At 43.4% G+C, this 16,358-nt stretch overlaps 1 protein-coding gene across 2 annotated transcripts in view; it reads right to left on the minus strand.

The window, feature by feature from the left end:
- The window catches only part of LOC129689227 (quinone oxidoreductase-like protein 2), a 31,218-nt gene that overhangs the window by 2,715 nt on the left and 12,145 nt on the right, over positions 1 to 16,358 (minus strand). For both annotated transcript variants that reach the window (XM_055624359.1, XM_055624357.1), the window contains one exon: positions 15,027 to 15,255. In XM_055624359.1, the coding sequence (XP_055480334.1) occupies positions 15,027 to 15,255 (229 nt within the window). The remainder of the gene's footprint in view (positions 1 to 15,026; positions 15,256 to 16,358) is intronic.

The raw sequence follows: 16,358 nt of genomic DNA on the forward strand, positions 1-16,358 counted from the left end.
GATAGATAGATAGATAGATAGATAGATAGATAGATAGATAGATAGATAGATTGCTGTTGTTATAAAATAAATATGTTTGGCTATATTATATTTATTATTAGCCCTAAGGTTATCGTGGTGGTATTATTTAACCCGCTATCACAAATAATGAGACACAGTCACCTGTTAGATTTATAATTGCCTTATTTAGCTTAGGCTGGGCAGATATTTCACTTACACTGTCTCAATATCCTCACCATCCATCTCCCAGCCCCCATCCAATGCCATCCACCTTAATCCTCGTCAATTGGACTACCTTTCATCCATAATCCCATGGTACTTGCTTATATTCTTCTATCTGGACCTTTTCATGCCATTATTGGAGTCCTTCCTCAGCCCACGTGTTTGTTTTCTCCAGGCTAACCCATCCTGGCATCTTCCTCCTTCCTCTCTTCCTGTCTGTCTGTCTCCCGTGATTCCTCATGGGATTCTCCAAAGCCCCAGGAACCTTAGCCACACCTACCCCATTTTGCCCTAGCCAGGCATAGGCTATTTATTTAGCCAGTCAGGTATAATGACTTAGGAAGGTTTACACAGAGAACCTAGCATCAGACCAACCTCCAATGATAGATAGATAGATAGATAGATAGATAGATAGATAGATAGATAGATAGATAGATAGATAGACAGACAGACAAGATAGATAAGATAGATTAGATAGAAAGAAAAAAAAAGAATGAGAACGCTCAAAACTCAATAATAAGAAAACACCCAACTTAAAAATGCACAAAATATCTGAACATTTTACCAAAGAAGCACACACAGATAGCAAATAAGCACATATAAAGACACTCAGTAGACAAAGATAAAAACAATAACAAGGCCTGCTATATACCTATCAGGATGGCTAAGAACCATGACACTGACACCAATAGGGGTGAGAAAGCAGAGCAGTGGGATCTTTCATTCACTCTTGGTAGGCAGATGAGGTGGCACAGACACTGAGGAAGGCAGTATGGCAGTCTCCCGCCACCTAAACATGCACCTGCCACAGAACCCAGCAACCACATTCCTGGGTCTTCACTCACATGAACTGAAAACTATGCTAAGATGAAAATACACACATAAATGTTCATAACAATCTCATTCACAACTGGGAAAGCTGGGAGCAGCCAGTGCCCTCTAATAGACAGGTTGGCTAAGTAACTGGGAGACAAAGGCTTGAGAATCCCTGGGTTGGAGGCCAGCCTGACCTATGGAGTGAGTTACAAGATAGCCAGGGCTACACAAAGAGACAGAAAGAGGACCCTATCTCAAGAAAAAAAAGCACAAAAACAAACAAGCCACAGAAAGCCATTGAAGAACCTTAAGTGAATAGTGCTAATAAAATAAGAACAGCCTGAAGATGACACCAAGCACATGACATTCTGAAAAGGCCAGAACTATAGAGATCCCAGGAAGATCAGTGGTTGCCAAAGATACAGGATAAGGGGCTGAATATGAAAATGTGGCACCCAGAGGATGGATTAAGGAAGCTATTCGATAGCCTATGTACTCGTGGTTACATAATATTGAACATTTAGCAAAACCCACAGAGCTGTACCACACAGAGAGTGGGACTTAATTTGCGCTCCCCACTGTGACTAACATGCTTCGTGAGCAAGTGTTGGCTCACAGGTGTAACAAACACACCACCCCAGTGCAAGGTGCTGAGTAGGGGTGGGAACTCCGAACTGTGGAAGAGGAACTAGGAGCACTCTGTTCTTCCTCTTGAATCTTTCCATATTTTAAACCCACTTTTAAAATGGACTATAGATAACAGATAGATGCAAAGAATAAAATTAAAAAGCAAAGAGTGGAATGAACAAAACCATCACTATTTGCAGACAGTATAATAAGCTACATAGGAAAATGAATCAAAGGAACAAAACTAAGAAAGGCCATCAAACCAAAAGGAAATAGGAAATGAGCTTATAAATATCGCTGATTGTCTCTATACAGAAATATCAATGATTAAATGTAGCAAAAGTACTAAATGTTCTCAAAAATCAAAAGTAGTAACATTTATGAAAAAGGGAAAGAATATCCCCTAAGATCTTATGGAAAATACTTTAAGTGCTACTAAAAGATATGGAAGATCTGAACAAATAGCTATATAGCCCTAGTTACAGATAAGACAACTTAACAAATATGAAAAGCAGGGACAAAGGTGTAAAGTTACTTTTCTATACATTAAAACATACTTCAATGCTATACACATAAGAACTATATGATTCTAGTATACAAGCACTATATTTGAACCAAAAAAAAAAAAAAAAGAGAAAACAGAGAGCAGATCTGTGTGTTCTGAAACTTGATGAAAATAGCATCCTGAATCATGGAAAAAGACTGAAGGCTGAGAAAACTTGCTTGCTACAAATAGAAAGATAAAAATTAGTTAGTTGATTGTTGGAGATAGTCCATTCGTCATCACAGGCTTCCTCTGGCAGCTGACAGGAGCAGATGTAAAAACCCACAGCCACACATTAGGCAGAGAAAGAGCCAATTTGGAGGTCTCCATTGGATCCCTCCTCTTGGAGCTTGGAAAAACCTGTGGAAAAAGGAGAGGAAGGATTGTAGGAGCCAGAGGTGTCAAGGACACCAGGAAAACACAACCATAGAATCAACTAAGTAGGGCTCACAGGGCCTCATAGAGACTGAAACTTGAATGACAGAGCCTGCATCGGTCTACCCTGGGTCCTCTGCATACGTGCTGTGGTTGTTTAGCTTGGGGTTTTTGTCAGGCTCTTAACAATTAGAGTGGGGGTGTCCCTGACTCTGTTGCTTGCTCTTGGGACCCTTTTCCTCCTACTGGGTTGCCTTGCTCAGCCTTGAGGATTTGTGCCTAGTCTTATTGCATCTTATTATGCCATGTTCAGTTGATATCCCTAGAAAGCCTTCTCTTTTCTGAAGAGAAATGGAAGATCCAGGGGAGAGAGGAGGGTCTGAGGTAGAGTGAGGAACTGGGAGGAGTAGAGGGAGGGGAAACTTCAGTCACAATGTACTGAATGAGAGAAGAATAAATAAGAAGAAAAAATAGCTGAGATATACACAATGCAAAGGTAACTTCAGATATAGTCAGTATTTAAGTATGGCAACATTATAAATGTGCTGGACATTGCATGCTGTGCTTACAGTCCCTGCAGTTCTGGAGGCTGAGGCAGGAAGACGGCTTGTGCATAGTTCTATTCAAGGCCAGCCTGCACTACACAGCAAGCCCCATCTCTCTTAGTGATTCTCAACCTTCCTAATTCAGGAAACACTTTAATATAGTTCCTTAGGTTGTGATGAGCCCTAACCATAAAATTATTTTTGTTGCTACTTTATAACTATAATTTTGCCACTGTTATGAATCATAATGTAAATATCTGATATGTAGGATCTCGGATATGGGACCCACGTGAAAGGGTCATTAGATTCCCAGAGGGGTCACAATCCACAGGTTGAGAGCCATTGCCTTATCTCAATAACAACTCAAACTCAGAAAATCAATAAACAAGAAAATCATGTTGGCCCTGGGATAATGAAGGACTTCTAAAACAAAATATTGATATGCTAGAGGAGCCTAAATGTAGACAAAGGTGGTAAAGTGTGACAGATGGGGAGTTCTTTGCAAACCTATCTGCTCAAAGACCAGTGCAAGGATCACACCCTTCTGCAATCTCAAGACCTGCCCCCATCTTTACAGTCTAACCTGAACCTAACCTGAATGGCAACAAGATCCCCGGGTATGGTGGTCTGCATGAAAAGTATTGAGATATTTGGTCCACAACTGGTGGCAATGCTTGGGAAAGTTATGGAACCTTTTGAGGTAGCGCCTTCCTGGAGGAAGTCTGGAACCAGGAGAGGGCTCTGAGGGTTTGCAGCCTCTGGTTGACTCTCTCGGCTTGTGTTGACTGTTGAAGATGTGATCTCTTAGCTTCCTGTTCCAGCCATCTGATGCTATGTCTCGCTGACGTTATGGACTCTCCCTCTGGAACCATAAGTTAAAATAAACTCTTTCTTCCATAAGTCACTTTTGGTTATGGTGCTTTATCCCAGCAATGTAAAGCTAACTGCCATACAAGATGACTTACAACGCATCCAAGTCGAGATGCACAGATCACACGAAGAATTGCACACACCGGAAAGAGACACACAGGGCCCCAAATAGAAAATTCAAAAAGGACAAAATACAATTCTAAGCTCTAGAAACCTGACTACCTTCTAAATATAGAAAGGGGGGTCCTGTATATATGTTTGTGAAGAGGGGACACAGAGCTGAGGACTGAGTAGGGACTTCATTGTATGTACTAGGCAAACACACCACTGAGTCACACCCCTATCCCAAACAGCCAGCAAATATACAGAAAGATGCTTAAGTTCATTAAAGTCAAGAAATTCACATTAAAATAGTAAGATGCCTCTTTATGCCTTATTATATGGGCAAATAGCAGAAAGGTGGACACTGTTTCATAGCAATAAAATGACAAGTAAACAAGAGCTCTCGTGCATGGTTAAAAGGAAAACTGATAGGGCCATTCTACAAAGTGACTGGCAATCAGAATGAGTATGCCGTGCCATAACCCAGGTTTATGTACCATAATCCTGCTCCTAGAAAAACAGCAACCCCCCCCCCAAATAGTTTCACTAGTCTCTAAGTTTATACCTATAAGGCTGCTTATTGTCATACTTATTATGGTGTTCTGAAATCAGCCTCAAGGTTTATCGTGAACGTATTTGCACACCATGTAGGGTGCACACCATGGAATACAGAACACTGCCCACTTCTGGTAAACACAGTAAGCACAGACAAGCACCCGGAGATCTTAGGACAGCAGGCGTCCCCCAGTCAGGGGGAGATCCAGGTCAAGAGCGCACCGCCAGTTGCATAACTTAAAGGGAGCACACAAATATGTCTGTGTGCTTTTCAGGGTAACATAAACCCACAGAAATGCATCAAACGTGCTGCAGACGTGTGCTGGGAAGGAGGGAAAGCGTGAGGGCAGACAGTGGGGAGTGACAGTAAACAGTATAAGAAGAGGTAAACATTTATAGGTATGCAGATCTAACAGCAAAAGATTAGCCTTGCATAGTCCAACAGCGAATGCATGCTTTGAAAAGAGTTTGCTGGTTAAACAACCCTTTCCATTTGAGATTCTCCCCTCTTCCCCGCAAAAAAAAAAAAAAAAAAAGGCACACGCAAAATAAATAACTAAAAATAAGCAGAGAAATCAATCATGTCACTCTCTGTACAGCATGAAATCTCTGTTTTCAAAAACATCTGCACTGTGGGGCTTTGAGCCTTAGGAGACCTTTCCACGGTGTAGACAGGCTCACTGGGAGGGCGTGGAGGACGTCTAAGACAGATGTTAGGAACATTCATTCCCTGTCGCTATCTCCAGGTAACTCACGACTGCATGGCTCTCCCTGTCAGGTAGAAAAGCTGGTTCCCCAAGATTTTTCATAGTCTCACAATAGAAAGCAGATGAGAATATAAGCATTATTTGAGATAGTGGTGTTTTATCACCCGGCATCCTAGGGAAATGAAGACTCCCCTACAGATGAATGTTAAAATAAAAAGAAAGCTGTGGCTTCGAGTGCCAATCATTCTTGTTTTGAACCACTTTGCATATAGACCGCTTTGTAAAAATGGATCCCGTATTTACCTGGCTTGCTAAGGAGATAAGACTATGTGGAAAGCTTAATCTTATTTATCTGACTGTTTTTCAGATGTCCCATCAGCTTTCCATGTCCAGTTGCCACTTCTGTTATAATTGTAATTGCTTTGAAAAGTCATTCAACCTTGTCTGTTTGTACCTGGTGGTTTCCATCCAAGTCTGGAAACAGAAGTCCGTTAAGTGAGGTCAATAAAGTTCTCATTGAGAGCCTGTAAAGGCAAAATACACAGCTTCAAACCCATCTTTTGAGAGCTGCTGTAGAGATCTGGGGACACGGCCCGCATCCTGCAGGCTGTTAGAGGCAGGGAGCCACAATACACTACTGAGAGGCAAGCTGTACCCAGCACATTGGTTCTCTGCCTTGAGGGGGTGAAGAAGTAATTAAACGTCTGGAGAGACACACAACCTGGAATTTGAGGAAAGAAAAGATAATGCTTTTGTTTTAAGGTGAAGGTTCTGCTTTCGGAATTTTTAATTAGCTCATCAAGTAGGAATAATCAGAGTACTTACAGTTCCCCAAATATATCATGCTGATTCATGCCTCCCATTAGAGCTTGGCTCTTCCCCTATCAGCACTTTCTTGAGGTCCTTCCAACTGAAAAATAAACTCAAGGGCAAGACTAATCCCTACATTTTTATGGACTGTCATGCAGAATGTTCTAAGTGAATGATGAATAAAACAAATTCATGACTAAATGAGTGAATGTACCTGAGACTGAGTGGGATTTTCTATTAAAAGGTGAAATGTTTTGGCTAATGACACCACTGAATTACATTCATCGTGTCCCTATTCTGTTACAAAATGATCTGAGCCCTCTTTTAAAAGTCAATCAAGCAGTGCATGCCTGTAGTCCCAGCACTTGGGGAGGCAGGGACAGGCAAATCTCTGTGAGTTTGAGGCCAGCCTGCTCTACAAAGAAAGTCCAGAACAGCCAAGGCTACCAGAGAAATCCTGTCTCAAAAAACCACACACACACACACACATACACAGACACACAGATGCATGCACACACAGGTCAATCAATGATGGAAGTACATATCAGAGGAAGAGTGCTTCTCCTAGCATGTAAGAACTCCCAAGTTCAAGTCCCATGATTGCACAAAAATAAAGTCAATCATTATATTTTATCAGAAAAGAGCTGCAGACCACACATAAACTCATCCTGATCATTAGGGAAATACAAGTCCTACTCACAAAGAGGTAACTTCATATGTCTACTAATATAGTGGCTGAAATTAAACAACTGATGATATTAAGTGCCTACAGGTATAAAACAACTCCAACCCTCAGGCATTGTTGGTAAGGAATGTAAAGTGACTCAGCCACTCTGAAGAACAACTGACAGTTGGTTTAAAAGTCCAACATAGTATTAGGAAATAAGAAGAAGCAAAATCCCAAAATGTTAAAGCAGACAGCTCAACTTCCAGGCCACACACCTACCGTAACACTGGTTTCTAGTCCAGAATGTCCTGCTCATGGGATACCTATGTGCCATGGGCTTTAATAGGAATGACATAAGGTTGCTTTGTCTTAAAATATCATGAGATATAGAGGCTGGAGCAGAACTGCTTCTGAATAACAAAAACAAAGAGAAAGAACTTCTGGTGTTGTCAATCCTGTTCTTTTCTTACAAACATCAACAGCTGCTTCTTCTAGGATTATGAATAGGTTTCTCTTAAACAAACCTTTTAGAAGCAATTGAAGTCAAATTCTGGCCCTATGTCATTTTTTAAAAAACTTTTTTTGAAGATTTCTTTTTAAGATTTATTTATTTGTTATTTATACAGTATTCTGCTTGCATAAGTGCCTTAAGGCCAGAAGAGGGCACTAGATCTCATTACACATGGTTATGAGTCCCCATGTGGTTGCTGGGAATTGAACTCAGGACCTTTAGAAGAACAACCAGTGTTCCTAACCTCAGAGCCATCTCTTCAGGCTACACCCCCATGTCATTCTTGCTTAATGACATTATTTAAGTACCACTGGCAATGAGAAGAAATAATAAAGCCAATTAAGTATCTATATCATTTTTTAACATTAAATGTATACTTGGCATATATCCTACAAATCTCAATCCTAAAATAAAGCCATATTTCTATTAAAATGTACATGAATATTAATCATACCTGAACACAATCACATGTCTATTAATTGGCAACTGAATAACCAAATTGTGGTATATCCATCCAATGAAACATCACTTGGCTTCTTTTTCAAAAAGTTTCTATTTAAAAAGAGAAAGAAATGCCACTCCACAGTAAAAGGGACTGAACTATGGATGCATTCAGCAGTCTTCCGAAAAAAAATATACAAAGCTAAAGAATCCAAAATCATGGCCCTGGAAAGATGGCTCAACAGTTAAAGGCACTGACTGCTCTTCCACATGGCCCAGGTTCAAGTCCCAGAACTCACGTGGCACCCCACAACAACTTGTGACTGTAGTCACGGGGGATCTGATGCCTTCTTCTGGCCTCTGTGGGCACCAGGCATGCATGTGATGTGCAGACACACAAGCAGTCAAAAACACCCATACGCATAAAACATACATAGCTTTAACTGTTAAAGTAAATCTACAAGTAAACAATAATCCAGCATCGGAAGGTTATGCACAACAAGGCCATTTATATGGTATTCTGGAAAGGGCCAAATTATAGGGAGAGAAAACCGATGAGAGATTGCTAGGGGCTATGAGATAGCAAAGGAGGATGGATGGCAAAGGGGCATATGGGGACCTTCCCAGATGATGAAAACAGACTGTGTCTTGATTGTGGCGGGTGGCTACATAATCATATCTGTTCATCAGACTCACAGAACTGTCCGGGGACAGGTGACATGCACCTGTAATCCCAGCTGCTAGGGAGACGGTGGCAGAAGGGTCTCTTCAGCTGAAGAGTTCAAAATCAGACTGGGCGGTACAAGCACCATAACCTAATTCCTTAGAAATAAAGCCTAGTTAAAGGCACTTATCTCCATCACACCATCGCCTCCAGACTCAGAGATGCATGGAGAGGAGTAGTAGAAAGAGCTGTAAGAGTTAGAGGTGATGACTTTAAGAAAACAGTGTTTTCCAGACACAACACCTATGAACTCACAGAAACGGTGACGGCATGCACAAGATCTACTCCAGCTTAAGCCGGCACAATTTCAGAACAGAGGAGGGAAGGTGGGCATGAAGTCCACCCCTAACTGAGAAGCAATTGGCATTTACCTGATTCTGGGAAAAGGAAACCAGTTTTCTTCTGCAGAGTGACGACCCAGTATATTGACTGAAGTAGAACACAGCCCCATTCCCAAGAGTAGTCAGCCAACACAAACTGAATTTGAGGGGTCTGAGGAGGCAGGCAGTAGAGAAATGAGTGACTATAAAGTTGGGTGGGTAGGAAGGTGAGGGAATATCTGGAAGGAGCTGGAAAAAAGGGATGAGTATGATCAAAATATATTTATGAAATTCTCAAAGAATATAAACATCACTTTAAAAAAAAAAGTTCTCTTCTTCGTGGCACCTTCTAGGCAGTCAACCATGTCAAGATGAAGTTGAAAACTCTTTCCCAGACACAGGCTGTCAGGAACTCATTGAAATGAACAACGAACACAAACTTCATGCTTTCTCTGAGAAGCACAGCACAGAAGTAGCTGTTGATGTTCTGGGTGAAGACTGAAAGGAGAGAATCAGGGTTGGGAACACAAACAGGATTGTCCCATAAGGCAGTATGTCTTGACCCACAGCAGAGTGCATCTGCTCTTGAGTAAGGGCATTCTTGCTGTAGACCAAGGAACAATAGAGAGAGAAAGTGCAAGTCTGTTCCAGGATGCATCATGGAGGCCAAGCTGAGGAAGGTCGGGGATATTCCTGACTAACAGACACTACTATGCCTCAAAGGGTTGGGCCCAAAAAGAGCCAGCAGAATTCAAAAGCTTTTCAGTCTCTCTAAAGAAGATGAGGTCCACCAATATGCTGTTAGAAAGCCCTTTAAACAAAGAAGGTGAGAAGTCCAGGACCAAAGCCCCAAGATTCAGCACCTTGTCACTCCACATGTCCTGCAACCCAAGTTGAAGAAGAAACACACGCTAAGAAAAACATGGAGGAGGCTGCAGAATGTGCTAAACTTTTGGCCAAGAGAATGAAAGAAGCCAAAGAAAAATGTCAGGAACAGATTGCCAAGAGACGTAGGCTGTCTTCACTGAGCGCTTCTACTTATAAGTCTGAGTCCAGTCAAAAATAAATCTTTAAGGCTAACAAATAAATGATCAGAGCTACACACACACACACACACACAGACACACAGACACACAGACACACACACACTCATACTCACACTAATGCTTCATTGATGGTTGCAATGCAATTCCAGCAAGGATATGAGGAAAGGGAAACTGAATCAAAGGAAGATAGAAGCTGCAAGAGGGGGTGTGTCACAGCCTCATCTGGATGCAGCTCCAGAAGCGCGCAGAACCTCTGCTCATATGGTATGGGCATCCCGGCAAAGGGCCATTAGGGCTCACGGCCTGGGGCAACAGAGGAGAGTCCGCCCAGAGACAAACAACCAATGGCAGGCTCAGAGATGGTGTGGAGGAACCTGGTTGGTCTCCCGAAGCTATGTATGCGCTCTCTCTTCCGGGAACAAATGAGTCTGCATCTTCTCACCCTCACCTGACTCCTGGTGTCTGTGTGACGACTCCCCACCTCTCGCCTCCTCAGCCTGAACCCCCTGTCCTCACCCATGGCCTGGACCTTTGGGAGGAGGACCAACAATATGGAACCTCTCCGGAGAAGCCATGTAAAACAGTCAGTGGAAAGAAAAATAAAGCAATTTACCTGATGGCTTCCATTCCTCAAAGTTTGCCCTGTACGGTGCACGCTATACTTCTTGCGGCATTACCAGGCCTTGTGCTGTTCCTGGGGAAAGCAGAGGCTTCTATGAGCCCATTAACTTGAGCGTCTGCTCCACAGCTGCAGCGGCTATGAAGAGTGCCATGGAGGGAGACTTGGCTTTAAGATCCGCCTTGCTCCAGGGAACAAGAGACAGTTGGTGTGAGGAGATGCCTACAAGGAATAGCTGCCAAGGCTGCATGACTGCACACCACTGTGAGAGCATCCCAGAGAAGCATGACAAGCAGCCAAGTGGCCAGGGGCTGGGGGTGGGGTGGGAGAGTACTTTAGAGGTGGGGATAGCAGATAAAAGAAACTCCACCAACTGGGTCTGGCTCAACGGAATAAGTACTCTAGTGTCTTAAGTTTCGCTTTTAAGAATATTCCACCTTAGTAAAACCACTTTGGAAATCAACAGGTGCTTTCTCAGAAAATTGGGAATAGTTCTGCCTCGACCAAGCTATACCACTCCTGGGCATAATACCCCAAAGATGCCCCACCGTACAACAAAGACATTTCCTCAACCATGTTCATGGTGGCTTTATTCATAATAGCCAGAAACTGGAAACTGCCTAGATGTCCCTCAGCTGAAGAATGGATAAAGAAACTGTGGTACATCTACACAATGGGATACTATTCCACTATTAAAAACAAGGACATCATGAAATTTGCAGACAAATGGATGGATCTGGAAAAGATTATCCTGAATGAGGTAACCCAGACCCAGAAAAACACACATGGTATATACTCACTCATAAGCAGATATTAGCCATATAATACAGGATAACCACACCACTATCCACAGATCTTAAGAAGCTAAGTAACAAGGAGGACCCTAGGGAGAATGCTTAATTCTCATTCAGAAGGGCAAATAGAATAGACACTGTAAGTGGTGGAAGAAAGAGAACAGGATGAGAGCCTACCATAGATGTCCTCTGAAAGTCTCCACCCAGCAGGGGATTGAGGCAGATGCTGAGTCTCACAGCTAAACTTTGGGCAGAGCACAGGAAATCTTATGGAAGAGTTGGGGGGACGAAGGACACAGAGGTGACCGGAGCTCCACAGGAAACCAACAGAGCCAACAAATCCGGGCCCAGTAGGGCCTACAGACTGATGCACCAACCAAGGACCATGCATGAAGAGGACCTAGGCCCCTGCTCAGATGTAGCCAATAGGCAGCTCAGTCTCCATGTGGTCCTCCTAGGAAGGGGACCAGGGGCTCTCTCAAACATGGACTCTGTTGTATGCTCCTCGATAACTTCCCACAGGTGGGGTGGCATAGCCAGGCCACAGATGAACAGGATAATGCAGGCAGTCCTGAACAGACTTGATAATCTGTGGCCACTTGGTAAAGGAGAAGGGCTTCCCCTTTCTGAGGACTAGGGGAGAAGGATAGGGGGAAAGAGAGAGAGAGTGGGGCTGGGAGGAGACAAGGGAGGGATCTACAATCGGGATGTAAAGTGAATAAATAAAATGTTAAAAAAGCATATTCCACCTGTACAGAGGAACTCTGAAGCAAACAATTCTTAGTCATTAATTATATTCATGTGATGACTTCACCTGACTTTTAGATAAGAAACAATCTCAGACCTGTGAGATTTAAGTGTCGTGTTAGGTTAGGATTGTACAGCCAGCTTCATGGAGAAGACAGACTGCATGTCTCAGCAATGCTATTCTCTGAACAGATCACAGGTTGATATGTCATCCACCCAGCACAGCACAGATATCAACCTATCGTAAACGGTTGAGTTCCAACTTAAATTCAAAACCTTAAGAGTGTAATTCTAATCCTGTCCTCTGAGATGTCAATGCAAAAGTTGCACTTCATGGGGAAAGGAAAAGCTCAGTTCTGTACTTTATAACAATGCTATCTTGAACATTTGGAAGTTAACTAAATTTACTATGTTTTTTTTCATGTATAATCTTATTAAATTCTCACAAGAGCATAGCAGGTAGGGTATGTTACTGCCCCATTTGTAAATGAGGACAGAGAAAAAGTCTAATTTACACACAGCCAACCTCTGAACCCTGGGCCTGTGACCTCAGTAAGTCATTCTACATACACGTGAATGACAACAGCTAGAGCCTATAGCTGAAGAGGTAAGGATAGCACACAGCCCTGCCCAACTGGAGTCTGTGCTCTGTGGGAAGGATGGCCACTGAACAAGGGATTGCAAGGAACGGGAGAAAGAGATTGCTCCTAAAGCACGGTCCAGCCTACGAAGAGAGCAACAGCACAAAGCTTATCGTCCTCTTAATATGAGCTGCCAAGGTCACATCTGTAAAAGCACCATGCACTCTGACACTGCATAGATTTTTTTTTTTTAAGTTCAGTGATTATTTTTCCAATCCCAACAGGTGACAAATAATTAATGGTTAAATCAAAAGTAAAGTTCATTAAAACCAAGTACATATTCACTTCCCCTTTGTCATAAATTGTCACTGCGTTAGTAAATACAGGAGTCCTTATTATTTTAATTACAAGATAGTTCTTTCATGCAGATATTTCTATGATAGATAATAGTTGTACTCTAGAATACAGTATGTTTTGGCTGTGGTGACACACACCTTTAATCCCAGCACTTGGGAGGCAGAAGTAGGCAGATTTCTCTAAGTTCCAAGCCAGCCTGGTATATATGGGAATTCCAGGCCAGCCAGAGCTACAAAGTGAGATCCTGTATTCAAACACAAAAACAAAACAACAACAACAAAAACAAACAAACAAACCAGTATGTCACTTCTTGGCAGATCTAAAGAGAGTCTGACATGGGCACAAGCAGAGAGATTCTGGTGTGTGACGAGCGATGACCGCACATCAGCTCTCACACAGCACATCGTTGGGCAGCTTTCCCGGCTTCTGGGTCCAAATTCTTCACCAGCAAGAAGTGGTTAGACAACGGGTAAACCGCAAAGAGTTTCTCGGAATGTTGAGTGAATTAACGCATGCAAAGTGCTTGGCCTTCGGTATCTCTCTAAACTGTCTGCCTGGTCGCAGACACAGAAAGAAGCAGCAAATGTGTGGAGTGTGGATGGGCTTGGTGTTAGGGAGCTTGGCTAGGTGCCACAGCCAGCACCTAGGTCAGCAGAGAGGGCAGATCCAGGTCATCCTAGTGAAGGGCCCTTGCTGGGAGGCAGAAAGGCAAATGGAGGCTGACAGACAGTAATTGGAGCTAATTCTTGTTTGGGAGGAAAGAAGAGCAACATGGACATGCCTCAGCAACACTCAAAACACATTACTGGAGAGAGGAGACCCTCTACTAAAACTTGTTTTCCTGATCAGTCTCATCCTCTACCAAGGGCCTCAGGATGACAGAAAGCCAAAGCCAGAAAGGGACCGGGAAGTTGTGGTTTTCAAGTCTCTAAGCCACAAAAACCTTTTTCTTAAAAGAAAAGTATGAATGAAAAAGTAAAAGCGTGCAACCACTTAGGCTTCTGAAGAGATGTGGTTGCGGAGGGCAGCGGCTGTGGTCTCCACTTCCCACCCACATCCCCACCACAGCTCCCGAAGCATCGTCTGAGAACCACAGATAATGCCCCTCTGCTCGACTCCACGGCAGAAACTGAAGGTCAGGAAGCAGGCGAAGAGGGCTAGAACTGAATACAACCAATTCCCTAACTGCCAGTCAGATCCTCTATCGACAGTTTGCTACATCCTTGACTCACACACTAAAAAGATAAAGGACACAAGCTGCTTCAAAGAGAATGTGCCTGGTCACAGGAACAAAACGCAGGAGGGGGGCGGGGAACCCAAGAAGTGGGCCGCTGAGAGCCTAACCTCCGCTAACCCACGTGTGAACAGGACGTGGTCTTCATCGCTGACTAGAGCTGCCAAACAGTTCTTGTTTGGGTTATTTTAACATTAAAACAAACAAACAAAAAAGTCCTGAGAGAAAGGCAGGCATCACAGGAAATGCCTGGCGGACTCACACTCACACATATGAGTGCACGCAGTTCTGCTGGGGAGGAAGTTTAAGCCACATTAATGAGACTGTGGGGGAATGAAAACAGGGAGTGAATAACTAGCAGAATTAATTGCAGTGACTAATGGATAGATTAGTGTCTTCTGGTGCCCAGCGTGATTTATGGTCTGGTCGCAGTACCCGGCTCAGATCATCCGGCTATACTTTGAGGCACCTATATTTGAAAACCAATGGTCAGGTCAAGTGTGTCCTCCTCGGGACTCTCTGTGTTGCAAAGTTCAAGGTTCAAATCAACATGTGTAAATTATTCTCTAAAGCCCTGTAACTTTCCTCACGTGAGTCACCCGTGATAGAGCCAGGAGGCTGGAGGGAATCTGGACACACTGAAGCCTGTGACACTCAGCTAGGTAGTGTGGGCATCCCAGCACACAGGACAGCATTTTTACCTTTTCAGTCCATAAAAGGAGAGTGTACAGTACTCAGCGATAAGGCTGCCAGATTGGACACAGATTGTTTCCCAGCCTTATCTGTCCCACATTCCTTATGAGGTATCTCACCTTCTCCAGTTTGAACACAGCACCAGTGTGTGGGTGGATGAGCCCTTGCTGGCAGTACTGCAGGGCTAAGGACATGCTCTTGGAAAAGACTGCGAAGTCCTGGTGTTTGTAGCGGCCCCAGAACAGGCCCATGGCAGAGATGTTCTTCAGGAGCAACAGGTTGCTGGGCACAGATGCGATGTTTCCTCCAGCGAATCCCAACACCACAATCCTGCCCTCCCACGCCAGGCTGAGGGCCAGGAGGAAGGAAAAGAGAAAAGGTTATAAGAAGCAATGGACAGGGCTGGCAAGACAGCTCAGAAGGGCTTGTGGTACAAGCATGAGAACCTATGTTCCGATCCCCAGAACTCACCCCAGGCATGGCAGTGTGCACGGTCCTGACATAGGCAGAGACCGGGGTCCCCAGGCAGCCAAACTGAGATGTCAACCTCTGGCATCAATAGGAGGCCCTGTCTCAAAAAGTCATGTGGAGAGCAAAAGAAAAGGAGACCTACCATCACTCTGGCCTCCACACAAGCATACATGAGCAAGTACACCACCCCCAACATGCGCATACACAGAGGGAGGGGAGAGAGAGAGGGAGAGCAATGGCTACTTATACCCATCAAGATGACTACTATTTTATAAAAAAGAAAACAATTACTAGCAAGGATCCGGAAAAAAAATGAAATTCTCAAGTTTTATAGGTGGGATTTATTTCAAAATGGGGGCTCCTATTATGTGTGACTTTTCCTCAAAAAATGTAAAAAATGAATTCAGTAATTCTATTCCTGGGTATACTTAAGAGGCCTGAAAACAGAACACTGAGTGCTCTCTGTGCATGTTTATGTCCATGCAACATCATTCCCAAAAAACCAAGAGGTAGAAACAAGACAAGGGTTCTCAACAGATGAAAGGATAAAGTGTGACACACACACACACACACACTAGCATTCGGCCTCTGCAAAGAAGGAAATCTGTCTCATGCTGTCACACAGGTGTCCTCTGGGACAGTGTGCTTTAGAATCGAAGCCGTCTCTTCAACTGTAGAAGGATATTAGGTATCAACCAATGTCACTCAAAAGATTGTATCTCAAGACAAGTTGGCTTGAAGATTTTGAACTTAGGCAGCGGAAATAAGACAGATGATGGAATATGGAGCCACTTTAAACAAAGACACTTTAGGACTCCGTAAGGCATAGTACTTCTTTAGAGAATTCTGGATAGTCTACAAATATCCCCACATTTTCTGCAGCCCATTGTGAAAAGTACCATAGATTATGTTACACATCAGTTCTACACACAGGTCTTTGATAGAAAAGATGTGCATGGTTGTTCGGTTCAGTTTTTTTG

Source organism: Psammomys obesus, unplaced genomic scaffold, assembly GCF_907164565.1.
Source record: "Psammomys obesus unplaced genomic scaffold, mPsaObe1.curated_primary_1811, whole genome shotgun sequence".
NCBI lineage: Eukaryota > Metazoa > Chordata > Mammalia > Rodentia > Muridae > Psammomys > Psammomys obesus.